The 24,912-nt window shown below is 59.7% G+C and overlaps 1 protein-coding gene across 1 annotated transcript in view; it reads left to right on the forward strand.

The window, feature by feature from the left end:
- LRP1 (LDL receptor related protein 1) overlaps window positions 1-24,912 on the forward strand; it is an 88,772-nt gene that overhangs the window by 33,225 nt on the left and 30,635 nt on the right. Inside the window, exons 12-40 of the mRNA XM_056117631.1 lie at window positions 1,145-1,325; window positions 2,083-2,305; window positions 3,594-3,795; window positions 4,094-4,219; window positions 5,930-6,070; window positions 6,162-6,287; window positions 6,734-6,850; window positions 8,064-8,144; window positions 9,554-9,721; window positions 13,151-13,333; window positions 14,270-14,470; window positions 15,352-15,597; window positions 15,690-15,887; window positions 17,257-17,461; window positions 17,565-17,729; window positions 18,146-18,390; window positions 18,509-18,640; window positions 19,126-19,353; window positions 19,434-19,608; window positions 19,694-19,788; window positions 20,331-20,480; window positions 20,592-20,732; window positions 21,107-21,241; window positions 23,055-23,186; window positions 23,369-23,503; window positions 23,628-23,757; window positions 23,881-24,007; window positions 24,297-24,448; window positions 24,529-24,653. Coding sequence (XP_055973606.1) covers window positions 1,145-1,325; window positions 2,083-2,305; window positions 3,594-3,795; window positions 4,094-4,219; window positions 5,930-6,070; window positions 6,162-6,287; window positions 6,734-6,850; window positions 8,064-8,144; window positions 9,554-9,721; window positions 13,151-13,333; window positions 14,270-14,470; window positions 15,352-15,597; window positions 15,690-15,887; window positions 17,257-17,461; window positions 17,565-17,729; window positions 18,146-18,390; window positions 18,509-18,640; window positions 19,126-19,353; window positions 19,434-19,608; window positions 19,694-19,788; window positions 20,331-20,480; window positions 20,592-20,732; window positions 21,107-21,241; window positions 23,055-23,186; window positions 23,369-23,503; window positions 23,628-23,757; window positions 23,881-24,007; window positions 24,297-24,448; window positions 24,529-24,653 — 4,665 coding nt within the window. The remainder of the gene's footprint in view (window positions 1-1,144; window positions 1,326-2,082; window positions 2,306-3,593; window positions 3,796-4,093; window positions 4,220-5,929; window positions 6,071-6,161; window positions 6,288-6,733; window positions 6,851-8,063; window positions 8,145-9,553; window positions 9,722-13,150; window positions 13,334-14,269; window positions 14,471-15,351; window positions 15,598-15,689; window positions 15,888-17,256; window positions 17,462-17,564; window positions 17,730-18,145; window positions 18,391-18,508; window positions 18,641-19,125; window positions 19,354-19,433; window positions 19,609-19,693; window positions 19,789-20,330; window positions 20,481-20,591; window positions 20,733-21,106; window positions 21,242-23,054; window positions 23,187-23,368; window positions 23,504-23,627; window positions 23,758-23,880; window positions 24,008-24,296; window positions 24,449-24,528; window positions 24,654-24,912) is intronic.

Genomic DNA, 24,912 nt, shown 5'->3' on the forward strand with positions numbered 1-24,912 from the left:
GGATAGACAGAGTGACCTCTGTGTGACCCCCTTCTTGGCTGAGCCCAAAGGAGGCAGGAGGATGGATGGGTTAGGAAGCGTGGGCAGTTCTTGCCAGCCCTGGGGAAAACTCAGGGTCTCTCTGCCATTGGCTCCCCGCCCTGGAGCTGCACACGGCACACAGCCCGGGAGAGGCCTGAGGGCTTGGATTGGAACAACCAGCACACATGTGTTCCCAGGGTCCCTGCAGCCAGCTCTAGCTGCCAGAGCTACAGCAACTGGTTTGGTTCTGAGCCGGAGGGACACTACCAGGGTGAAGCCACTTGCTTTGCAAGCTGCTGAGCCCACCCAGTTCTCTCACCGGCACTGGGTTTGGTTCCCCAAGCATTACCTGGGGTAACCCCCGAGCACAGAGCCAGGAATAGCCCCTGAGCACAGTTGGGTGTAGCCCACCCCCAGTTAATTGGTTTGGTGAAATGAATCCTTTTTCCCCTCAACACGACGCATGGTCTTCTCCACATTGGCCGTGTGCTGGCCCCCACCCTCCTGAGTGAGGCCCCTTCCCTGCCAGGTGTTAGCAATTCCCCACCTGCACCTGAGCCCCTGGAGAGGGCTCCTCACCCATCCACCCAGCTCTCACTCCCCCATCCTGCTCCCCACCCCTCATCCCTATTCAGAGAACCTCTGCAGTCAGCAATCATAAGACTTGGGGGAAATCAGAAGTAACTCCTCATCAGGAAAAGATTGGGGTTCCCTCTACCAGGGGAACTGCTATTTAAAGGACACTTGAGATGAAGTGAAAAATCACTTCCTAATTTATTCATTTTGTCGGTTCAGGATTTTCGGGCCGGGGACGTGGCGTCACACTTGTGCCCAGAGCACATGGCTTCAGCCACCCCTCCCCACCTTCCCCCAGCTCAAGCAGGGACCTACCCCCCCCCCCCCCAAGCCCCACGAGCACCCACGTCAGCCATGCAGGTGCACTGGAAACTGTGGGCCTCAACACAGATGGCACCACAAAAATGATTTGCCCAGTTCCTTCCTCCAGTCCCCCCATCCCACCCACCGTGCAGGGGTTTCCTGCTCTCCCGCTGGCCAAGTGCTCTGAGACGGGCACTAGCGCCTCCCTTGAGACTCTCCCTCATGATCCCCCGCTGTCCTCTAGGCATCCACAATGTGGAGGGCGTGGCCGTGGACTGGATGGGAGACAACTTGTACTGGACAGACGATGGGCCCAAGAAGACCATCAGTGTGGCCAGGCTGGAGAAAGCTGCACAGACCCGCAAGACCTTGATCGAGGGCAAAATGACACATCCTCGGGCCATAGTGGTGGACCCGCTCAATGGGTAGGCCCCCAGGGCATGAGCATCTGAGAACTGAGGGGTGGGCGGGGAGGGCAGCCTGGGTGGGACACTGAGGAAGAAGGAGAGGCCAAAGGAGGAGCCGGTGTCCCTGCCGCGGGGCAGTGGGAGAGATTCCTGCAGTGCACAGAGTCCCACCCATTACTCCCAGCTCTGAGCCTGTGGCTGGCCCTGGCCCCTGAGAGTGAGCCCCTCCCTCCTGGCGAGGTCTGGTGTCCTGATCGCCTCTTTACCTTCTTTCCCGTCTCCTTAGCTCTGTCTTGTCCACCCCCCCCCCCCCCCACACACACACCCCAGCCCCTGGTCCACACCCCAGCTCCTCCTGCGCTGGGCTTTTGCTCTAGGAGCTCCTGTGCCTGGAATGTCTCAGTCTCTGAGAGCTTGGCTCAGCCACTGCCTCCGAGACACCCTCCCACCCCCGCCTCTCGTTCACCCCCACTTCCTGTCCTATCACCCTGCTTCATCTCCTTCCTAGCTTTAACCTAACCCTTCTCTGCTGTGCCACTTCGTGCTTGATCTGTTTCTGGTCTGGCTCCTGGGTGGGATGTGGCAAGGGTTCCCAAGTGCCACAGTGATTACTGGCTCACCTTTGTTGGGAGAATGAATGAATGAATGAAATGTATGGTCCCAGTACTGTAAGAGGGCAAGAACACCCCTGTGAAGGTCACGTGTGGGCTGGGATCCCAGGGGAGGCTGCGAATGCAGGGGTGACCCAGTGGCACTCACCAGTCGCTGCCCACAGGTGGATGTACTGGACAGACTGGGAGGAGGACCCGAAGGACAGTCGACGAGGGCGGCTGGAGAGGGCCTGGATGGACGGCTCACACCGAGACGTCTTCGTGACCTCTAAGACAGTGCTTTGGCCCAATGGGCTGAGCCTGGACATCCCAGCTGGGCGCCTCTACTGGGTAGACGCCTTCTATGACCGTATCGAGACCATCCTGCTCAACGGAACAGACCGGAAGGTGGGAGACATGTGCCTGTGAGGGCTGGCCATGTGCACATGGCTTGACCAAGGCTTGTGTGCCTGTGTGCATCCTGTGTGGTTACATCTGTCACCAACGGATGTGTATGGTGTTATTAGAGAGAGGATCACCTCTGGTAGATGGTGTCTGACCATTTGAGTGACCTGTATGGCCCCGACGTGCGTACATGTGTACACGCAGCACGTGCTGCCGTGTACCTGCCTGTCTGCCTATGGACGATACAGGAGGCCTCAGATGCACATGGGGGGGTGCTCTGTGTTCCCCATGTTGTACACATGCCCGGGAGTGTGGACCCGGCTCTTTTCCAGGTAAGACAGGCCCTTCTGGACAGGCCTGTGACTCTGGGGTCTTACCTCTTTCCTGTTCCCTCACCCTCCTGCTTTGCTTGTTTTGTTTGGGGACCACACCCAGTGATGCTCAGTGCTTAATCCTGGCTCTGCACTCAACCATTACTCCTGGTGGTGCTCACGGGACCATAAGGGATTCCGGGAATCAGACCCGGGGGGGTCACCCTACCCCCTACACTATTGCTCCGACCCATCCCCACACTTTGAACATCACTACGCATCTCGCCCATCCCGCAGCACACAGACTCGGCCCAAGGACTTCCTGAAAGCCCCCTACGAACCCCCCAGAACCTCTCTGTGTGGCAAGCTGCTCCTTGTCTGGATGTGGCCTCTTGACCCCTCTTCCTTTCTTTTTATAGTTTTTGCCTTTCTGGTTGTTTGGGGGCCATCGGGGCTACTCCTGGAGGTGTTTGGGAGAGCATACAGTGCTGGGGCTGAAACCCGGGGTCCTTGGTGTGCATGGCAGTGCTCTGGGCCTTTGAGCACTGCCCCACCTGTGTGTCCCTCGAGACAGGGACCGTGTCATTCCAATTTCTCAGTTCTGCCTACTCTTGACCCTTAGTCGATTCTGGCGGCTTCTCGAATAAAGAAATGAAGGGGTGGTTTCTTCACGCTGCCTGCCTAGATGTGTGTGTATGGCTCTGTGTGAATGTGTCAAGTTGCATGTGCATGCGAACACACGTGTCGAAGGGATGCAAATAAATGAACAAGCCCAAGAAAGGACAAGTGTGCCATCAGCATCCCGCTGGGTCCAGGTCTGGCTCCTCAGTCTGTGCGAAGAGCTCACCGTTGGGGGCTCCCAGGCTGATGGGGAAACAAGAAACCCAGAATGGACAAATGGGCCCACCAAACCGGCGTGCCCCAGCTTCGTCGGGCACCCGCGTCCCCCAGCTCCTTAGCCACCTCCCCTCCATCCCTAGATCGTGTATGAGGGGCCTGAGCTGAACCACGCCTTTGGCCTGTGTCACCACGCCAACTACCTCTTCTGGACCGAGTACCGTAGTGGCAGTGTCTACCGCTTAGAGCGGGGCGTCGATGGGGCACCCCCAACCGTGACCCTTCTGCGCAGCGAGCGGCCCCCCATTTTTGAGATCCGCATGTATGATGCCCAGCAGCAGCAAGGTACCTCAGGCCTTGGGACTGGCAGTGGGGCAGGGGCCGGGCTGGCGTTGGAAGGATCTGAGGGGAGGGAGGCTTCGGGATGGGGTGGGGGGCAGCATGAGGTGCTTCTCGGGGATCCTCGGCTCCGGCTCTGAGGCACCTTTGAGAGTGGTGCCCCCAAGCCCCATTGGGCCGTCCTGGTTCACATCTCCCTCTTGCCCCATGTCCGCCTCTTCCTTCCCGGTGCCCTTCCTGTCTGCTCTGACCCCTGTTCTCCATCTCCCCTCCCCCTCGACCCTCCGCGTGGGCTCCTTCGCAGTGGGGACCAACAAATGCCGAGTGAACAATGGCGGCTGCAGCAGCCTGTGCCTGGCCACCCCCGGGAGCCGCCAGTGTGCCTGCGCCGAGGACCAGGTGTTGGACTCAGATGGAGTCACTTGCTTGGGTAGGAGAGGCCGCTGGGCGGGGTCCCAGGAACAGAGCCACAGGGTCCAATGGGAGAGGTCATGAGGGCATGTGGGGGCTGCAGGAGATGACGACTGGTGGGAGAACTCGGGGGGTGGGAGGGAGTTGGGGATCATGAAGATCGGGGAGAACTGAACGATGAGACAGTGGAAAGAGGAAAATATTCTGGGGGTCGGAGCCATAGCACAGCAAGAACCCTGACTTGCCTTGCACATGGCCAGTGCGGGTTCTATCCCCAGCATCCCATATAGATAATGATATTACATAAATATAATAATTTATGATATATTTTATTATAATATTAATAATATTTTAAAAATAATAATAATAAAGGGGGCTGGAGTGATAGCACAGCAGGTAGGGCGTTTGCCTTGCACGCAGCCAACATGGCCGACCCGAGTTCGATTCCTCCGCCCCTCTCAGCCCGGCAAGCTACCGAGAGGATCTCGCCTGCACGGCAGAGCCTGGCAAGCTCCCCGTGACGTATTCGATATGCCAAACACAGTAACAACAAAGTCTCACGATGGAGACGTTACTGGGCCCGCTCGAGCAAATCGATGAACAACGGGAGGACAGTGACAGTGAATAATAAAGGGGGAAAAATATTCTGCATATTCTGCTGGTGGTACTAATTAGGGGGTGGGGTGACCTGAAAACCCAAAAAAATAAAGCCGGGAGAAATATTCTGAATATTCTGCTGGTGGTGCTAATTAGGAGGTGGGGATGTCTTATGGTGTTTTGGGGAGCCTTGGGGTGACAGGAATCCACCCCGGGCCTTACTCAGGCAAGGTAAGAGGAAAATATTCTTAAGTTCCCTTACATTTGTCTCCCCATTGTTGTGTTTTTTCTTTTCTTTTTGGGTCATACACAGCAATGCACAGGGGTTACTCCTGGTTCTGCACTCAGGAGCTCCTGGTGGTGCTCAGGGGACAATATGGGATACTGGGAATCGAACCCGGGTCGGCCGCATGCAAGGCAAACCTCCTACCCGCTGTGCTATTGCTCCAGCCCCAGTCGCCCCATTGTTGAAGTAACATAATGCTCGTTCAAAATATCGGAAACGAGGCTGAGGGTGTCAGTCAGTGGTAGAGTGACTGCTGTGTCTGTGTGAGGTCCTGACTTCAGTGCCCAGCACCACACACACACACATACACAGAGTCACTATTATCTGGGCTGGAGAAACAGATCTACAGCCTGGAGCATATGGTCTAGTTGCCAGAGACCCAGGCTCAGTTCCTGACACCACTTGGTCTCCTGAGCATCCACTGTTGGGAGCGACTCTGAGCACTGCTGGGCGTGACCCCTGGACAAGATAGAACAGGTCAGAAGGGGCAGGGGACCCTACTCCTTGAAAGCTGTCCACTCCCGGCTGTGTCGAGTGCTGCGCTGTTAAATCACTCTTGTGTTTGTTCATTACACACTAGTAAACATCACAGTGAAGGTATTCTTTCAAGACAGTAAAAGAAACAGAGGACACAGGGCCAGAGCTCTTGCCTTACACACAGCTGACCAGGGTTTGATTCCTGGCACCACCTATGGCCCCCTGAGCACCGCCAGGAGTGAGCCCTGAGCGCTGCTAGGAGTGGTCCCCAACAAAGCCATTAAAAAATAAAAAGTAGCAGGGGACAGGGGACTCGGCACATGTCCCAGATGCAGGCCTGACTTTGCCCTCACATCCCTGTGCTCACAGCGAACCCATCCTACGTGCCTCCACCCCAGTGCCAGCCGGGCGAGTTCGCCTGTGCCAACAGCCGCTGCATCCAGGAGCGCTGGAAGTGTGACGGGGACAACGACTGCCTGGACAACAGTGACGAAGCCCCCGCCCTCTGCCGTGAGTCGCTCGTCCTCACCGCTGGGCACAGGAGGCCTGCGGGGCGCCCCCTGCACCCCCAGCGCTGACCCCTGACCCGTCCCCTTCCCAGATCAGCACACTTGCCCCTCCGACCGTTTCAAGTGCGAGAACAACCGCTGCATCCCCAACCGCTGGCTCTGTGACGGGGACAACGATTGTGGGAACAGCGAGGACGAATCCAACACCACTTGTTCCGGTTTGTGGCCGTGGGCACACCCTCAGTCAGTGGGCAGAGGGACTGGAAGCCCTGGGTGGAAGCTGGAGAGACCTCAACGAGGGTGGGGACAGAAGGGGAAGTGGTGGCTGGGGTGGAGAAGCAAGGGGACCCTCCTTGGGGAATGGATACCAGGGACCTCTCGCGTGACGCCCGTGTGAGACCACTTGTTAACCATCTACAAACCCTTGGGAAGAATGTGTTGATGGGCAGAGACACAGAAAAGAAACGGGGGGTCGGGGAGACCTACAGTGGGTAGGGCCTTTGCCTTGCATGCAGCCGGCCCAAGTTCGATCCCCAGCACCCCATAGGGTCCCCTGAGCACCACCAGGAGGAGCCCCGAGCATTGCTGGGTGTGGCCCAAAAAACAGAAAAAAAAAAGTGGGACGGGGTCGAGGCATGAGCCTTCACACCACCCCTCCCCGCAGCCCGCACCTGCCCACCCAACCAGTTCTCCTGCGCCAGTGGCCGCTGCATCCCTATCTCCTGGACGTGTGACCTGGATGACGACTGTGGTGACCGCTCCGATGAGTCAGCCTCATGCGGTGAGAGGGGCCGCAGCAGGCTGGGGGCGGGGAGACGAGCTGGGGGCACTGCACAGACCGGTTGGTCTTGAGAAAGTCCCTTCGCTTATGCATGCACGCACGCACACATTTGTGTGTGCGTGTTTGTGCATGTGTGTGTGCATGTGTGTGTCTGTGTGCTTGTGTGTTTGTGTTCCTTTGTGCACGCGTGTATGTTTGTGCGTGTGCGTGCGTATGTGCACGTGTGTGTGTCTGTGTTCCTTTATGCACACACGTGTGTGTTTGTGTGTGCACATGTGTGTATGCATGTTTGTGCGCACATGTGTGCATGTGTGTGTGTCTGTGTGTTCCTTTGCATGCATGTGTTTGTGCGTAAGTGTGTGTTCCTTTGTGCAAGTTTGTTTGTGCGCATGTGTGTGCGTGTTTGTGCATATGTGTGTGCACATGTGTGTATGTGTGTGTCTGTGTGCTTGTGTGTTTGTGTTCCTTTGTGCACGCGTGTATGTGCGTGTGTGTGCGTATGTGCACGCATGTGTGCCTGTGTTCCTTTATACACGCACGTGTGTGTTTGTGTGTGCACATGTGTGTATGCATGTTTGTGCGCACATGTGTGCACGTGTGTGTGCATGTGTGTCTTGTATTCCTTTGCACGCATGTGTTTGTGTGTAAGTGTGTGTTCCTTTGTGCACATGTGTTTGTGCGCATGTGTGTGCGTGTTTGTGCACATATGTGTGCGTGCACGTGTGTGTCTGTGTGCATGTGTCTGTGTGTGTCCCTCTGTGCACACAGGCATGTGTGTGCGTGCGCGCGTGTGTGTGGGTGTTTGTACGTCTGCGCATGTGTGAGTGTGTGTGTGAGTGTGCATGTTTGTGCACGCGTGTGTACGTGTGTGTGGGTGTCTGTGTGCATGTGTGTGTCCCTTTGTGTGTGCATGTGTGTCTGTGTGTGTTCCTTTGTGCGTGCATGCATGTGTGTGTGTGTGTCTGGCTGCTGCTTCTGCAGAATGGGGGCATAAAAAGCACCCTCATCACAGGTCATGCTCATCCCACGGATGTGGGACTTCAGTGAGAGCCCTCAAGAAGAGCGCCTGGCCAGTGTGTGCCCAGGGGCTCAGAGCAGAGGTTGGCAGCGCACCCCCTCCTGGCTGGGCCCTCTGCCCGCTGGTGAGGCGGCCCAGGGAGGGAGCCCTTGGCCTCCTGGCGCTTCCACTCAGTTGCACTTTTCTCCCTCACAGCATATCCCACCTGCTTCCCCCTGACTCAGTTTACCTGCAACAACGGCAGGTGTATCAACATTAACTGGCGATGTGACAATGGTAAGTGCAGCCGGCCCTGGGATCGTAAGCAGTCAAGAGGGCTGGAAGCCACAGCCAGGCCTGTTGGGGGACAGGCAGGTGGGGGGCGAAGGGGTGGGGCGGGGGGGGAGGTTGCTGGGGTTCTAGCATCTGGGCATCTCAGGGTGAGCCATCTGCCCCGCTGGGGGTTGTAAGCCCACTCCTCCCTGGCCGAGGCTTAGGGCTGGGGGAGAAGCGGGGAGGGCCCCAGCGCCAAGCTGGAGCCCGGAGCCCAGCTCCCTTTGCCCTGCAGCCCTGGCCCAGGGTCCTTGGAACCCCCTCCGAGCTCAGGCTCCAGGCGTGGGGGGAGCCCCCCGGCTGTCAGCCCCAGAGCAGGTGATGTCGCCGGGTCTCGGGGCCCGGGCACCGTCTGTGTGTATGTCTCGAGGCCTGGGCTGCATCTGTGTGGCGGGTACGGGACAGGTCGTGCGGCGCCGCCGCTGCCCCTCGTGGTCACCGTGTCTCGTGCCAATGGCTGCCCTGGCGGTTTCTGTGTTTCAGAGAAGGATTGTGGGGACGGCTCTGATGAAAAGGCCTGTCCTGAGCCTGCCGGTCAGTGCATAGAAGCACATGCACCATCACCCCAGACCCCACCCAGCCGCAGCCACCCCCCAGGACACTCCCCTCCCCCTCCCCAGAGGTCCTCAGAGGCGAAGAGAAAGCAAGAGAGAGAGAAAGAGAGAGAGAAGGGGGAGAGTGGAAGGAGAAGAGCTGAGAGGGGCCCTCTCAGGAGTGAGGACAGAGAAGAGGGGACAGAAGGATCCAGATCCAGTGGGGAGCAAAGAAGCAACTCCAGCTGCACACGGGCAGGAACAGGCCGGGGACTCAGACCCGACAGTGGGGGGGTGGGGAGGGGGTCTCCCCCAGCCCCAGGCCTAGAAAGCATTAATCACTCAGGAACCCTCAGCCACCTTCCACACCTACCTCCAACACCCACCCCGGTGCAGACACTGACCCCGGTGAGCTGGGTGCCCAGAGCCCGAGGCCCACCAGACCCCACTCTGGGCCCAGCCTGATGAGGCCCTTCCCTCCCCGACCCCACACTTCCGCCCACCCCCTCTGAAATCTAAGAATCCCGTCCTCCCTAAACCAAGGCCCCCTGCCCCAGCACCCCCACCCCCAAACTCTCGGGGTCTACACCCAGGGTAGGGCCCTCTGCCCCCTCCCACGCCCACCCCCACCCCCACGCGGGCCATGGTGCATGCTGCAATCTATGCAGTTTCTGTGTCTTTTCTGTTTGTTGTTTTCTCAGGGGCGGCTGGGGGCGGTGGCGGTGGTGCGGATGGGGCGGCGGGACCGGGGTCCCAAGCAGGAGCCCCAGAGAAGGCTGCTGGTGACTCTCACTTCTTGCCTCTCCCTTCCTCGCACCCCCCTCCCGCCCCGCTCTCCAGACAACGACTGTGGCGACAACAGTGACGAGGCCGGCTGCAGCCACTCCTGCTCCAGCACCCAGTTCAAATGCAACAGCGGGCGCTGCATCCCCGAGCACTGGACCTGCGACGGGGACAACGACTGCGGGGACTACAGCGACGAGACGCACGCCAACTGCACCAACCAGGGTGGGCGCCCTGCTCCCTGACCCCAGCTCCGGGCTCCTGGGGGAGGGACGTGGTTCGCGGCTCAGGCGGTGACCGGTGCCAGCCTCTCCGTCGGCCTTGGGCCTGAGCTCGGCTGGGCCGTGGGCTGTCTGGGTGGCCTTGGAGTGTTCCTCCCCGTCCAGGGGCCTCTGCCCTGCAGAGTCAGGACAGCAATAGCACCCAAGGGTCCCGGGAACTTGACTCTGACAGGCTCTTCGCACACAGGCTGCTTGGCACCGGGAGAGAAGCCAGAAGTGAAGCTTTTCATGGGCCACTTTCAATGATTTGGTTTTGCTTGGGTGGGGGGGGCATACCCGGCCATGCTCAGGGGCTGTTCCTAGCCTTATACTTAGAGACTCCTGGGCAGTGCTCGGGGCGGGGGAGGCTATATGTGGTGCTGGGGACTGAGCCTGAGTCAGCCACATGCAAGGCAAGTGCCCTACTCTCTGTACTATCTCTCCAGCCTTCCTCATGTTTTTGTTTTAGGGGTTTTGGGAGGTATTTTTCTTTTGCTTTTTGGGTCACAACTGATGATGCTCAGGGGTTACTCCTGGCTCTGCACTGAGCAATTACTCCTGGCAGTGCTCAGGGGACCCTATGGGGTGCTGGGTATTGAACCTGGGTCAGTCATGTGCAAGGCAAATGCCCTCCCTGCTGTACTAACACTCCAGCCTCCTTCTACTTGTTTTTTTTGTTTTGTTTTGTTTTGTTTTTCTTTTTGGGTCACACCCGGTGTTGCACAGGGGTTACTCCTGGCTCTGCACTCAGGAATTACTCCTGGCGGTGCTCAGGGGACCATCCGGGATGCTGGGAATCGAACCCGGGTCAGCCTCGTGCAAGGCAAATGCCCAACCCGCTGTACTATCTCTCCAGCCTCCAACTACTCGTTTTTAAGCCCTGGAGTGTTAGCTCCGGGGCCGTAAAGCATCACCGACAGCAATATATCATCTTCCTCCTCTCAAGCTCCTTCTTGGGATCAGGAGGGCCGATCTGTGCCTCTCTCCTGGTTTCTGGGGCTCATGCCTGCTTCACCCCAGTCTCTGCCTGTGTCTCCAGGGGGCCCCTCCTTCCCTGGCCCTGCTGTGTGTCTGTGCTTAGCCTGTATCTCTGCATCCAACTTTCCCCTTTACATAAGGACATCATCATGTCCTATGGGGCCCCACCCTAATGACCTCATCAGTTTTCCTTTCAGCACGCTTGACTTTTTTAATTATTATTTTTGCATTTCCACCACCGGGGATTGAGCCCAGGGTTCACACATGTAGAACATGTGCTTTACCACTGAGCCACACCCTGGCCCTGGCCTTGTCTTTGGTTCTTTTTCTTCTTCCTTTTGGGGGACCTTGTGCTGGGGTTGGAACTTGGGTCTCGTGCACTCAGAGTCTGTGCTCCAGCCCTTTGAGCCAGCGCTCGCCACTTCTCTCCTTCTTTGTTTCATGATCTCCTCTTAAACTGATCATCTACAAAGACCTGTTTCCAAATAAAGCTCACAATTCACAGGTCCTGTCAGTTAGAGCGTCTGCAGCCTGGGATAGACAGCACCGGGGTTAGGGTGCTCGCTTTGCCTGCAGCCAACCCCAGTTCCATTCCCGGCACCCTGCGGTCGCCTGCACACAGCCCAGGTGTGGCCCAGTAACACCCTCCTCCCCCCAGCGAAGTTATCTGTGTCTTTTAAACTTTTGCATTGCTGTAGTCCAACATCTTTCGGCAGCCCTGACCCAGACAGCCAGCCCGGAACCTCCCTCTGCCTGGTGGAGTCAGGGGGCATTTGGTGGGACAGTGACAGAGCACTGAGATCACCAGCCCTGAGGGGGAAGAAGGGGGGGTGTCACTGAACTGAGACTCAGACTAAAGGAACGGCCGGGGTGACTCAGACAGGCTAGGGGCAACGAGCCCGGAGGGAGGCCTGGGTGTGAGTGTGTGTGTGTGTGTCCTCACAGGCTCAGCACACCTGAGGGGGGCTGGGCCCAGAGGTAGCTCAGGCCGTAGAACTAGCATGTGTGAGGCCCTAAATACACGCCCAGCACCACTCTCTGGGGGTCCCCAGTGCTTCCCCTCAGCAGAGTGTGGCCTTTACTTTTTTAAAAAAGAAGAGAAATCTGGGCAAGTTACTTCCTCTGAGCCTCTGCCTCTCCGTGCAGCGCAGCGGGGCAAGTCTCGGATGCAGGGGGTGCTGGGGGTGGGGGCAGGTGGGCCTGGAAGGAGCTTCTGCTGGGGACAGGGATGCTCTGGAGACTCCAGAAGAGAGACCTGATGGTGCTCCCTGGTTTCGCAGGGACCAGTGGGGCCAGGTGTGGTGGCCTGGTGCCGGGACGGGGGGGGGGGGGGGGCGGCGAGGGAGCCAGGCCCAGCGCTGCTCCTGCTCTCCGTCCCCGGGATTGTCCCAGGATGGCGGCCAGATCCTCAGACCCTGCCCACAGTGGCACTGGCTTCCTGAGTGTGGCAATGTGTGCCAGGCGCCAGCTGTGGCCCTTGGGCTCTGCAACCACCTACCCTGTCTTTCTGCCGTGCCAGTCACTCGGTCCTGCACGTCCTCCTGAGCATCTCAGATCTGCCCGCAGGGTTCCAGCTCAGAGGCTTTGCCCAGGCCGTCCCCTCTGTGTAGGTTTCCCGGGCCTCTCCGGCTCTCTCCCGCACATCCTCCAGGCTCAAAGGTCAGGCACTGTTATCTGGAATGTTCCTCTCTAGCCTGGAGCCAGCTCTCCCTCCAAAGTTTCCTTCACTACCTACAATTCCGTTTCTATTTCTTTTTTTTTGGGGGGGGGAGGGGGTTGGGCCTGGGGTTCAGGGCACAGGGTTCTTGTTGGGGCCACACCTGTTGGTGCTCCTGGCTCAGAACTCAAAGGGTCCCTTCCAATGCTGCTCGGGGCCCCATGCAGAGCTGGATTGACTCCAGGGTTCCAGCATGCAACATGGGACTGTAAGAGTGGGAAGGGTGCTCGTCTTGCACCCAGCTGACCCAGGTTTGATCCCAGCATCCCATTTGGTCCCCCAAGCACCGTCAGGAGTGATTCCTGAGTGCAGAGCCAGGAGGAACCTCTGAACCAAAAGACAAACAAAGCATGTGCCCCTGGCCCTGTATTCTGAATTTCTCGGTCATGTCCCTAGTGACTCTGTTCCCTGCGAGAGCTCCATCAGAAGGGACTCTGCTTTGTTCTCTTCTGGCTCCTGGCACACAGTAGGCACTCAATAAGGGTGGTGGAGTTCACGAGTGACACCGCCTGGCTGGGGCACAGGGGCATCCAGGCACCCGGCCTAGAGGGTCACTTATGCAAGGAAGAGTCCACGCGTGGGACGGGGGTCCTGAGAGGCCTCGCCCAGGCTGGACACAGCAGGTGGCGGGGGAAAGCTGAGCTGACAGCGGCTGACCTGGAGCCCTTACCTCACCCCCACCCCTCTGTCCCCCAACAGCCACCAGGCCTCCGGGTGGCTGCCACACGGATGAGTTCCAGTGCCGGCTGGATGGGCTGTGCATCCCTCTCCGATGGCGCTGTGATGGCGACACTGACTGCATGGACTCCAGCGACGAGAAGAGCTGTGAGGGCGTCACCCACGTCTGCGACCCCAACGTCAAGTTTGGCTGCAAGGACTCTGGTACAGGAGGATCGGGGGGCACGGGGCGGGGGCTCCATGGGCAGGAGGCCAGCAGGCTGGGAGCAAGGGGGGTGACCCCTTACGGGGGTGGGATGGGATGGCAGCGTCCTGTGGCAAAAGGCAGCCCAGAGAAGGCGTCTGCAGGATGGGGGAGGGGGGCGGGTCTAAGAAGGAGTCGGGCTTTCCCTGAGGAGCCTGGGGACCCAAACCCTCGCTGGTGCTGAGGTTCAGGCCCTTTTGAACCTCAGTCCTCCCCTTGTTGTTGCTAATGGAGATTAAACTGGAAAAGTTCACAGTTCCTAGCAGATCCCACGGCATTGCAGACGCGAACTGTGCAGGGCACCAGCTGGAGGACCAGGGACAGAGCTTAGTGGCAAAGTGCAGTCCTTGCATGAGCGAGGCTTTGGGGTTTATTCCTAGCAGGGATGGAGTCAGGGAAGGAAGGAAGGAGAAGGGAGGGAGGGAGGGAGGGAGGGAGGAAGGAAGGAAGGAAGGAAGGAAGGAAGGAAGGAAGGAAGGAAGGAAGGAGAGGCCAGAGCAATAGTTTCTGCCTTGCACATGGCCAACCCGAGTTCAATCCCCAGCATCCCATATGGTCCCCAGAGCACAGAGTGATTTCCGAGTGTAGAGCCAGGAGTTTCCTCTGAGCACTGCCGAGTATGGCCCAGAATCAAAAAAAGAAAGAAGAAAAGAAAGAGGGAAAGATCAAAGAAAGGGAAGGAGGAGGGTTCTGTTGCGTTACTCTGGCTGTCATACTAAGACAGAGGGACACGGGGAGGGGCAGAGCGGGAGCAAGACTGCATGGGCGCTCCCTGTCCTCCCATCCCCCCTCAAATGGGACGGCAGCAGCCCCCCAGGTGGAGGGAGCCGGAGGGAGCCGAAGGGAGCCGCCCGGAGCCGCCCGGCTCACCGCCTCATGCCAGCCCCATCTCTCAGCTCGGTGCATCAGCAAAGCCTGGGTGTGTGACGGGGACAGCGACTGTGAGGACAACTCGGATGAAGAGAACTGCGAGTCCCTGGCGTGCAGACCCCCCTCGCACCCCTGTGCCAACAACACTTCTGTCTGCCTGCCCCCCGACAAGCTGTGTGATGGCAACGACGACTGTGGGGATGGCTCGGATGAGGGAGAGCTGTGCGGTGAGAGCGGCCGGCGGGAGCTGAGGGGGGGCGGGTAGGACCCCAGAGCAGTTGGCAGGAACCCGCCTCTGTGTCGGACTTGCTTTGGCAAGAGGCTGCTCAGCACGTCGTACTCCTAGTGGCATGCAATCCCTGCCCTATGAGACACAGACCGTCACCCTTTGTTTTATAGTGAGGAAACCCTGGTTAGGTAACTGGTCTCAGGTCACGCCGCTCATAAAACAAAGGGAAACACACACACGGCTCCCAGACAAGCCAAGCACCGGCACTGGGAGGAGCCGGCTTCTGAGCCAGGCCCGTGGGGGGGAGTCGTGACCTGGTGGGGGTGGGGGTTGGGGGAGATACTGTGGATCAACAGGTCAGGACCGGAGGAGTGGCAGAGGGAATGTGCAGGTCAGGGAGGAGAGTGTCCCCTCGGATCAAAAGGAACGAGGGTCAGAGAGAGGGGCCCAGGAGCTTGGCTTGGGAGTGAGGAACCGCAGAGCAATCTTATCTCCGAGCCAGTGGGGCCCTGGGGTGCTGGAGGCCAGTGGGTGATAAGGTGGCACAGGACCGAGAGCTGCTTCGGGTCTTCACTGGGCTGCCAGGTCCTTGGACAGTCCCTCCCGCTCCCCCAATCAGCAGAGGTTGAGGGAAGGGGACCAGGCCCAGAAAGAGGCAGAAAATTGGGGCTGCACCGTGGCCCCAAGAAGGGGCCGGGACGTAGAGATGGGTGGGCAGAGTGCCGGGGTGGGGGGTGCCAGACTCCTGGGGGGGCCGAGCGGCTGGCCCAGAAGGGAGCCGGGGATGCTACAGGACTAAGCCCATCAGGCTTGGAGGCAGGGGACGGTGCGGGCAGGGCTCTATCTCACTGCCCGCCCACCTGCTGCCTCCCACCCCAGACCAGTGCTCTCTGAACAACGGCGGCTGCAGCCACAACTGCTCGGTGGCCCCTGGCGAGGGCATCGTGTGCTCGTGCCCCCTGGGCATGGAGCTGGGCCCCGACAACCACACCTGCCAGATCCAGAGCTACTGTGCCAAGCACCTCAAGTGCAGCCAGAAGTGCGACCAGAACAAGTTCAGCGTGAAGTGCTCCTGCTACGAGGGCTGGGTGCTGGAGCCTGACGGCGAGAGCTGCCGCAGCCTGGGTGAGGCGCTGCCCGGAGGCCCGCGGTCAGTGTCGGGTCATCGCGGCCACCAGGCCCCCGCTGACCCAGCTCCCCCTCCTCCCCTGCCCCAGACCCCTTCAAGCCTTTCATCATCTTCTCCAACCGCCATGAGATCCGGCGCATCGACCTTCACAAAGGTGACTACAGTGTCCTGGTGCCCGGGCTGCGCAACACCATCGCCCTGGACTTCCACCTCAACCAGAGCGCCCTCTACTGGACCGACGTGGTGGAGGACAAGATCTACCGCGGCAAGCTGCTGGACAACGGAGGTGACCGCCCACCCCCCTGGGACCCAAGTGGGCGGAGTGCACACCGGGACGGGCCCAGATCCAGGCAGGCTCGAGGGCCGTAGCTCCCCCGCCCCCCACACTCATGTTAATTGGGTTAGATTTTGCTGTGGGTCTCCGTGCCTGACGCCCCGTAATTATCGTCGGCAGAACTGCCAGCCTGATAATTAACGAAATGATCAGCCTTTTCTTTGGAATCGGGAGCTCCTCGGCTCCCCAAATCCTAGGATTGCAGGCTGGAGAGTAAAAAGCCACGTAGGGTGGGCACTCGAACCCGGCCTTCTGCCCCAGGAGACCTGACTCGCACACACTTTTCCGTCCAACACACACACACACACACACACACACACACACACACGGAATGACACCAACCTACCCCACACAGGTCCCGGGCACGCAGCAGCCCTGTCTATCCCCATGCAGCTGATGTGCTGGTGGGAACGTCACATACAAACACAGTCACCCAGCACAGACTGGGAGGGTGCCATAAGGGAGAGAAAGGGCGAGAACCGGAAGGAACACAGACAGTGATAACCGCCTTAGAGGGCCCAGGGCGCAGGGCACAGGAGGTCCAGGTTCCCCCCCCCGCCCTTGGTGCCACATGGATCTCAGAGCCATGCTGAGAGCGATCCTTGAGCACTGCCAGGAGTGACCCCAAAACTGATAAAATAAACAAGTTGGCCTGGAGTGGTAGAACTTGAATGTGGCCAACCCGGATTCGATTCCCAGCGTCCCATATGATAGCCCGAGCACTGCCAGGAGTGATTCCTGAGTGCAGAGCCAGGAATAAGCTCTGTGAGTGTGTGTGTGTGTGTGTGTGACCCGGGTGTGACCCAAAAAGCAAAAAATAAAAAATAAAATAAACAAGTTGACCGATTGAGGAAGGAGGCTCTTAAGAAGATGGCCTCTGAGCCCAGACCCACGGAAGCACTTTTTACCTGGTGCCTGAGAACGCTTGGGAGCAGCTTAGATTGGGGACAGCTGCAGGGCGGGGCACTGTTCCCAGGGATTTCTAAGGGATCGGGGTCCATAGATGTCTCCGGGAAGCGTCACTAAGGCAGTCTAGGCAGTGCCTTCTGGAAGGTTCTGCCCTTGTGTTAGGTCTCAGTCTGTTTTCCAAAGCGCCTGCCAGAGGTCAGCTCTTCTGAGAGCTGCTGGCAGGAGACCCCAGTACGGAGCTTCTCTGAGTGCTGGGGGCCTGGCCCGACCTCCCCTCCCCACCCAAGACCTGGAGGGGTGGGGAGAGTGGAGGGTCTAAGAACTCCAGCTGGATTCAGGTCCCATCTATGGTGTGGGTGACTTCGGGGGAGGGGGGGACACTCTATAACCTCCCACCTCCTCCTGTCCACAGCCCTGACGAGTTTCGAGGTGGTGATACAGTACGGCCTGGCCACCCCCGAGGGCCTGGCTGTCGACTGGATCGCAGGCAACATCTACTGGGTGGAGAGTAACCTGGACCAGATTGAGGTGGCCAAGCTAGACGGGACCCTTCGCACTACCCTGCTGGCCGGTGACATCGAGCACCCCCGGGCCATCGCACTGGACCCCCGAGATGGGTGAGGACGCCCTGCCCGCTCCTGTGCTGGCCCCTGAGGTCTCCCTCAATGTGTCAGGGGCCCCAGCAGCCCGCCCCCTCCTGACGCCCTCGCCACTCCCCAGGATCCTGTTTTGGACAGACTGGGATGCCAGCCTGCCCCGCATTGAGGCGGCATCCATGAGCGGGGCCGGGCGTCGCACCATCCACCGCGAGACGGGCTCGGGTGGCTGGCCCAACGGGCTCACCGTGGACTACCTGGAGAAACGCATCCTCTGGATTGACGCCAGGTCAGCGCCCCTGCCACGCCCCGAGGCCCTGTTTTCCCCAGACCTGGCAGTGGGGAGAGTGGACGCAGGGCTGGGGGCGCCCCCATGCACCACAGTGGACCCCCACCCCGCCCTCCCTCGACCCACGTTTGCTGTCTCTCCCCGGACCCCGGTGCAGCATGGCTGCTGCCCGTGTCTCCCCATGTGCACCCCCGGGGCGCAGGAATCCAGGTGTGAGAGCCAGACTGTGGGTCCTTGCACCCCTTGGACTCCACCAGCCTTCCACGTTCTCCAGCCGCTGGGGGCGGGGGGCGTGGCAGGCAGGTTGCCCAGGGCTGAGTGTGGGCGCTGGACCCCCCGCCCCCACCCCGGGTGTGGGAGGAGACGAGGTCCCCAGCGGCGGCGGGGTCCTCACTCTGCCCCGACCACGCTCCCAGGTCAGATGCCATTTACTCAGCCCGTTACGACGGCTCCGGCCACATGGAGGTGCTTCGGGGACACGAGTTCCTGTCGCACCCGTTTGCAGTGACGCTGTATGGGGGGGAGGTGTACTGGACGGATTGGAGAACCAACACGCTGGCCAAGGCCAACAAGTGGACCGGCCACAACGTCACCGTGGTCCAGAGGACCAACACCCAGCCCTTTGACCTGCAGGTGTATCACCCCTCCCGGCAGCCCATGGGTAAGGAGGGCCCCGGGCGCCGCGGGGGCTGCGGGAGCCAAAAGTAGGGTGGAGGAGGGCTGCTCCGGCGGGCCCCACCAGTCACGGGGCGGCCTTCCTCCTCCTCACTCCTCCCCAGCTCCCAATCCCTGTGCGGCCAACGGGGGCCGGGGACCCTGCTCCCACCTGTGTCTTATCAACTACAACCGGACCGCGTCCTGCGCCTGCCCCCACCTCATGAAACTGAAACCAGACAACAAAACCTGCTACGGTAGGAGGCCCCCCAACACCAATGCCCCACTGTCCCCATGCAAGGGACCCCCAAGAAGAGGCAGGAGGGCTGGAGCGATAGCACAGCAGGTAGGGCGTTTGCCTTGCACGTGGCCAACCCGGGTTCGATTCCCAGCATCCCATATGGTCCCTCGAGCACCGCCAGGAGTAATTCCTGAGTGCGGAGCCGGAGTATTCCCTGAGCATCGCTGGGTGTGGCCCAAAAAGGAAAAAAAAGGAAGAAGAAAAGACAGGAGACCCCCATTGAGGCTGCTCCCACCACCCCATCAGCAAACTGATAAGTGGAGGAGGAGGAGAAAGGAAGAAAAGGAGGAGGAGGAGTATGGAGAGGAGGAGAAGAAGGAGAAGGAGGGAGGAGGCAGAGGAGGGAAAAGAGGAAAAGGAGGAGGAGGGGGCTGGAGAGGAGGAGGAGGAAGAGGAAGGAGGTGGGCAGCCCCCAGTGACCTGCCCTCCCCCTCCCCACAGAGTTCAAGAAGTTCCTGCTGTATGCGCGGCAGATGGAGATCCGGGGCGTGGACCTGGACGCCCCCTATTACAACTACATCATCTCCTTCACGGTGCCCGATATCGACAACGTCACAGTGCTGGACTACGACGCCCGTGAGCAGCGCGTGTACTGGTCCGATGTGCGCACCCAGGCCATCAAGCGGGCCTTCATCAACGGCACGGGTGTGGAGACCGTCGTCTCTGCAGGTGCCTGCCCGCCTGCCCCACGCGGCCCCTGCCCCGCCCCCCCCACACCCCCAACCTCACGTCCCCCAATGTGCCGCCAGATCTGCCCAACGCCCATGGGCTGGCTGTGGACTGGGTGTCCCGGAACCTGTTCTGGACCAGCTACGACAACAACAAGAAGCAGATCAACGTGGCCCGGCTCGACGGCTCCTTCAAGAACGCGGTGGTGCAGGGCCTGGAGCAGCCCCATGGCCTGGTGGTGCACCCTCTGCGCGGGTCAGCCGGGCTGCAGGGCCGAGGGGGGGAGGGGCGCGTGGGTGCGAGAAGACGGGGGACTCTGACCCTCTCCCCCCTCCCCCAGGAAGCTCTACTGGACCGATGGTGACAACATCAGCATGGCCAACATGGACGGCAGCAACCGCAGCCTGCTCTTCAGTGGCCAGATGGGCCCCGTGGGTACGAGACAGGCTACCCCTCCACTGAGAGCTGCTCCCCAGCCCCCCGTTGCTCCTTGTCTCCCTAATCTCAAACTCCATCCTCATCACCAAAGTCACATTCTTCTTTTATGTGTTTGGGTTTTTTGTTTGTTTATTTTGTTCTGGGGCCACATTCGGCGATGCTCAATGATTATTCCTGGCTCTGCACTCAGGAATTACTCCTGGCTGTGCTCAGAGGACCATATGGGATGCTGGGGATCGAACCCGGGTCAGCTGTGTGCAAGGCAAATGCCCGCCCCACTGCATTATTGATCCAGCCTCAAAAATGAATTTTTTTTAACTTCTGTTTTTTGCTTTTGGGCCACCCCGGCGATGCTCAGGAATCATTCCTGGCAGTGCTCGGCGGACCATACGGGACACTGGGAATCGAACCCGGGTCGGCCATGCGCAAAGCACTCTACCCGCTGTACCACCTCCTCCAGCCCCCAAAGTCATGTTCTTAACTCCCGCGCATCCCTGGAGGTCCCAGGCTCTCTGGCAGCGACACCCCCCGTCTTCCAGGCCTGGCAATTGACTTCCCAGAGAGCAAACTCTACTGGATCAGCTCTGGGAACCACACCATCAACCGCTGCAACCTGGACGGGAGTGGCCTGGAGGTCATCGACAGCATGCGGGGCCAGCTGGGCAAGGCCACGGCTCTGGCCATCATGGGTGAGGCTCTGGGGCAGGCGGGGACGGGGGCGGGGAAGGGAGCTGGAGGGTGGGGTGGATGGGGGGGCAGGCTCAGCCTCTCATTCCCTCCTGCCCCCCCCACCCGCCCAGGGGACAAGCTGTGGTGGGCAGACCAGGTGTCAGAGAAGATGGGCACGTGCAACAAGGCGGACGGCTTGGGCTCCGTGGTCCTGCGGAATAGCACCACCCTGGTGATGCACATGAAGGTGTACGACGAGACCGTCCAGATGGGTGAGGCGGCTGGGACCCCTCCTCACAAACGCACCCACGTGGGGCTGGAGCGGTAGCACAGCGGGTAGGGTGTTTGCCTTTCACGCGGCCAACCCGGGTTCGATTCCCAGCATCCCGTGTGGTCCCCCGAGCACTGCCAGGAGTAATTCCTGAGTGCAGAGCCAGGAGCAACCCCTGAGCATTGCCAGGTGTGACCCAAAAACAAACAAACAAAAAAAAAGTGCACCCTCTGTGTGTCGTCAGCCATCCTGGTCAGAAAGCCCCAGCGTTGGGCGGGGCAGTTGTCCCCCGACATGGTCCGGGGGAGGGCAGTGGCCTTCTCTGTCTGAGCCGGTCGCCCGGCGCCTGAGCCCTTTCTCTCTCACGCCCTGTAGACCAGGAGGGCACCAACGCCTGCAGCTTCAACAACGGCGACTGCTCCCAGCTCTGCCTGCCCACTTCGCCATCCACCCGCGCCTGCATGTGCACGGCCGGCTACAGCCTCCGCAGTGGCCAGCAGGCCTGTGAAGGTCAGCACCCGCCTGTCCTCCCTGGCCCCTGTCCCGGCCCCTGTCTCCTTCCCCAGCCAGCAGGAGTTAACTTGGCACCTTCTGTGCTGGGTGCTGGGCAGGGCACTGACGCCTGAACCAGAGGATGAGGATCGATGAGCGACTGCCTACAGTGGGATTGAGAGGAAGGCATGTGGGCTTCCTGGAGGAGGGTGCAATGAGCCAGGTTGTAAGAGACCAAGAGGCTTTGATTGTGAAGCTCAGAGAAGCGACGAAACGCAAGGCCAGGGGTGCAGAGCAGTCAGTGGCTCTCTGTGGGGCCCTGGGGTGCCGGGCCTGGGGACGCAGAGGGCGAGGGAAGCTCTGGGTGGAGACCTGTGAGGTGGGCAGGGCTCCCTGGGTTCCCTGCCAGCAGTGCCTGGAAAGTGATGTTTGGGGAAGATTAACCTGGCGGCAGTGAGCCGCTGATGGGGGAGGAAGGAACCCGGGGCGGTTAGACCAGTTAGGAGGCGACTTGAGTAATCCTGGTGTGAGGAGACAGGGCCAGGGATGGGGTTTACCAGCTGGGTCAGGTAGAAAGGATGAAACCCAGAGACATTTCACAAGAACTCACTGACTGATTTACAAGCCAGCCCCAGGACACCCTTTCCCCAAGTGCACTCCTGGGAACCGCCCTCTTTGATGTGGGAAAATGTTGCAGAAAGAAACGTGGGGTTGGACAAGGTTTAAGTGGGGTTTTTTGGTGTGTGTGTGTGTGTGTGTGTGTGTGTGTGTGTGTGTGTGTGTGTGCTTGCTGAAGCCTTGAGTCTGTCCATCCATTCTCAGAATTTCTCCAGAGCAGACGCTCCTGTTTAAGATTTCCCAAAACTCACTATAGCATTTTACACAGAACACAATCACCCAGGATGCTGGGGCATTGCGTGTGTCTGGGGAAGGGGAGGGGGGACAGCTATAAAAGCCAGAGAGGATTCTGAGAAGAGTGGGAAAACCAGGCGAGGTGTGGGTTAGCATGCCTGGCCTGCATAGTGTCCTGGGTTCCATCCCACGCCAAATGACTGTCCTTGGAGTGAGGTATCGAGCCAAGGAGACAGCTCAGAGGGGTTGTGCTCATGGTGGGCAGGCTCAGGATCCGGGCTCATCCCTAGTACCACTGCGGGTAGCCTGGGGGCCCCCAGCACTGCTGGGGAGGAAGAGCAGAAAGACAAGACACAACAGGGGCCAGAGGATAGTAGATACAATATAGATTCAATAGTACAGCGGGGAGGGCGCTTGCCTTGCACCCAGCCAACCAGGGTTTGATCCCCAGCACCCCATATGGTCTACTGGGCACCTTCAGGACTGAGCTCCTGAGCACAGAGCCAGGAGTAACCCCTAAGCACAGCCAGATGTGGCCCTAAGACAAACAAAAAAATAAGACAAAACTATCTAAGCAGTGAGGTGTTGGGCCTTGCTGAATTTCAATGGAGAGAGCGTGTGGCCCAGACCAGACAGGGGAGGACAAAGAGGAAGTGAAAAATCTGAATTTGTGAGTCATACATCCCAGTCTTGTCTGAACCTCCCTCACAATCTCCCCCCAAAAGTTTGAGGGTGTACCAGGTGGGAGCCAGGGACAGGGAGACAAGTCCAGGGTCTGCCGCCCTCTGGTGGTGGCTGTAAGTCGTGCAGGCGGTTGGCCCGGCACTTTCCCTGCATTCTCTGCCCAGCTTGGGGCCTCAGGCGAGGGTGTTGGAGCGGTGAAGATAGCAAAAGAGAAGCTTAGAAGAACAGGTTTGAGTTGTGACGAGCCAAGGGAAAGGAAGCCTATTAACCAGCGAGGCACGTGCCTGTCTTTCAGGCGTGGGCTCCTTCCTGCTGTACTCTGTGCACGAGGGAATTCGAGGGATCCCCCTGGACCCCAACGACAAGTCAGATGCCCTCGTCCCCGTTTCGGGCACCTCCTTGGCTGTTGGCATCGACTTCCATGCTGGTGAGCCATCTGGTGGTGAAGGGAGTTGGGGTAGTGTGTCCCTGGGGCCCTGGGGCCCCCGACCTTGCTATCCCCTGACAGAGCTGCAGGAACCCCCAGCACTCACTTCCTCCCCTCCAGCCTGAACCCCCATCATGCCCTGCCCGAGACCGACACCCCCCCATTGGCCTCTTTCCCTCCAGAAAACGACACCATTTACTGGGTGGACATGGGCCTGAGCACCATCAGTCGGGCCAAGAGAGACCAGACGTGGCGTGAGGACGTGGTGACCAACGGCATCGGCCGCGTGGAGGGCATCGCGGTGGACTGGATTGCAGGTGAGCAGAGGGTGGGCCCAGGGGAGGTGGGCTCTGACAAAGGACCTCAGGAGGAGGGGACTGGACAGGCACCAGATCCACTGGCCCCTACAACACCCCCTGACCCCCGCCACTCACTCTGCAGGCAACATCTACTGGACAGACCAGGGCTTCGACGTCATCGAAGTTGCCCGGCTCAATGGCTCCTTCCGCTACGTGGTCATCTCGCAGGGTCTGGACAAGCCCCGGGCCATCACTGTGCACCCAGAGAAGGGGTGAGGAGCTGGCTGGGCTGGACAGCCCTGGCCTGGACTCGGGACTGGCCTGGTCACTCAGCCCACAGCACTAAGGTGCTCCTTCCTCCCCGGTCTGAGCCCCACTCCCATGTCTACCCACAGGTACTTGTTCTGGACCGAATGGGGCCAGTATCCACGCATCGAGCGCTCTCGGCTAGACGGCTCTGAACGGGCGGTGCTGGTCAACGTCAGCATCAGCTGGCCCAATGGCATCTCAGTGGACTACCAGGTTTGTGCAGGCTGAGCCCAGTGCGGATAGCCCATGCTTGCGCGGGGAGTGGAGGGGCATCTGTCCCTTGCCCTGTTGCCGGCTTCCCTTTGAGTCTCTCTTTCTACAGAGCCTCATGGCTTCCAACCCTGCCTACCATCCAAGTAGGATTCCTGCCATCCCGGGGCCGGGCAGGGGGTGGGCAGAGGGAGGTCGCTCGGTAGCAGGGGGGAGAGATCAGCAGAGCGGAGGGGCAGGACACACGAGGTGGAGTGAGGGACCTGGCATGAGTGGGTGCTCTGGCTGGCAGGATGGGAAGTTATATTGGTGCGACGCCCGGACAGACAAGATTGAGCGCATCGACCTGGAGACGGGCGAGAACCGCGAGGTGGTTCTGTCCAGCAACAACATGGACATGTTCTCGGTGTCTGTGTTTGAGGACTTCATCTACTGGAGTGACAGGTGAGGGTGCCCATCCCCCTGGCCTGCACCCAGCTGGCCGTGTCCTCCTGCTGGCCCTCCTAACCTAGCCTTCCCCCCAGGACTCATGCCAACGGCTCCATCAAACGTGGGAGCAAAGACAATGCCACAGACTCAGTGCCCCTGCGAACGGGCATCGGTGTCCAGCTCAAGGATATCAAAGTCTTCAACCGGGACCGGCAAAAAGGTGGGCCTGAGGGCTCTGGGCTGGGCAGGAGAGGTGGGCGTAAGAGGAACCCAGTCAGCTTCTGGTGGGTGCACTGATCCTGCTGTGGCTGACGCTGTCGAGGGGCTCTGGAACCAACCTGGGTGCTAGGCACCGGGGCGGGTACCGTCTGAACTGGAGATACTGAGGCAGAGCAGGGCACCAACTGAGGGTTTTATTTTGGGAGGCGGGGGTGTTGGGTCATACCCAGCGATGCTCAGGGGTTACTCCTGGCTCTGCA

The sequence above is a fragment of the Sorex fumeus genome, unplaced genomic scaffold (genome assembly GCF_029834395.1).
Source record: "Sorex fumeus unplaced genomic scaffold, SorFum_2.1 ptg000035l, whole genome shotgun sequence".
Classification (NCBI taxonomy): domain Eukaryota; kingdom Metazoa; phylum Chordata; class Mammalia; order Eulipotyphla; family Soricidae; genus Sorex; species Sorex fumeus.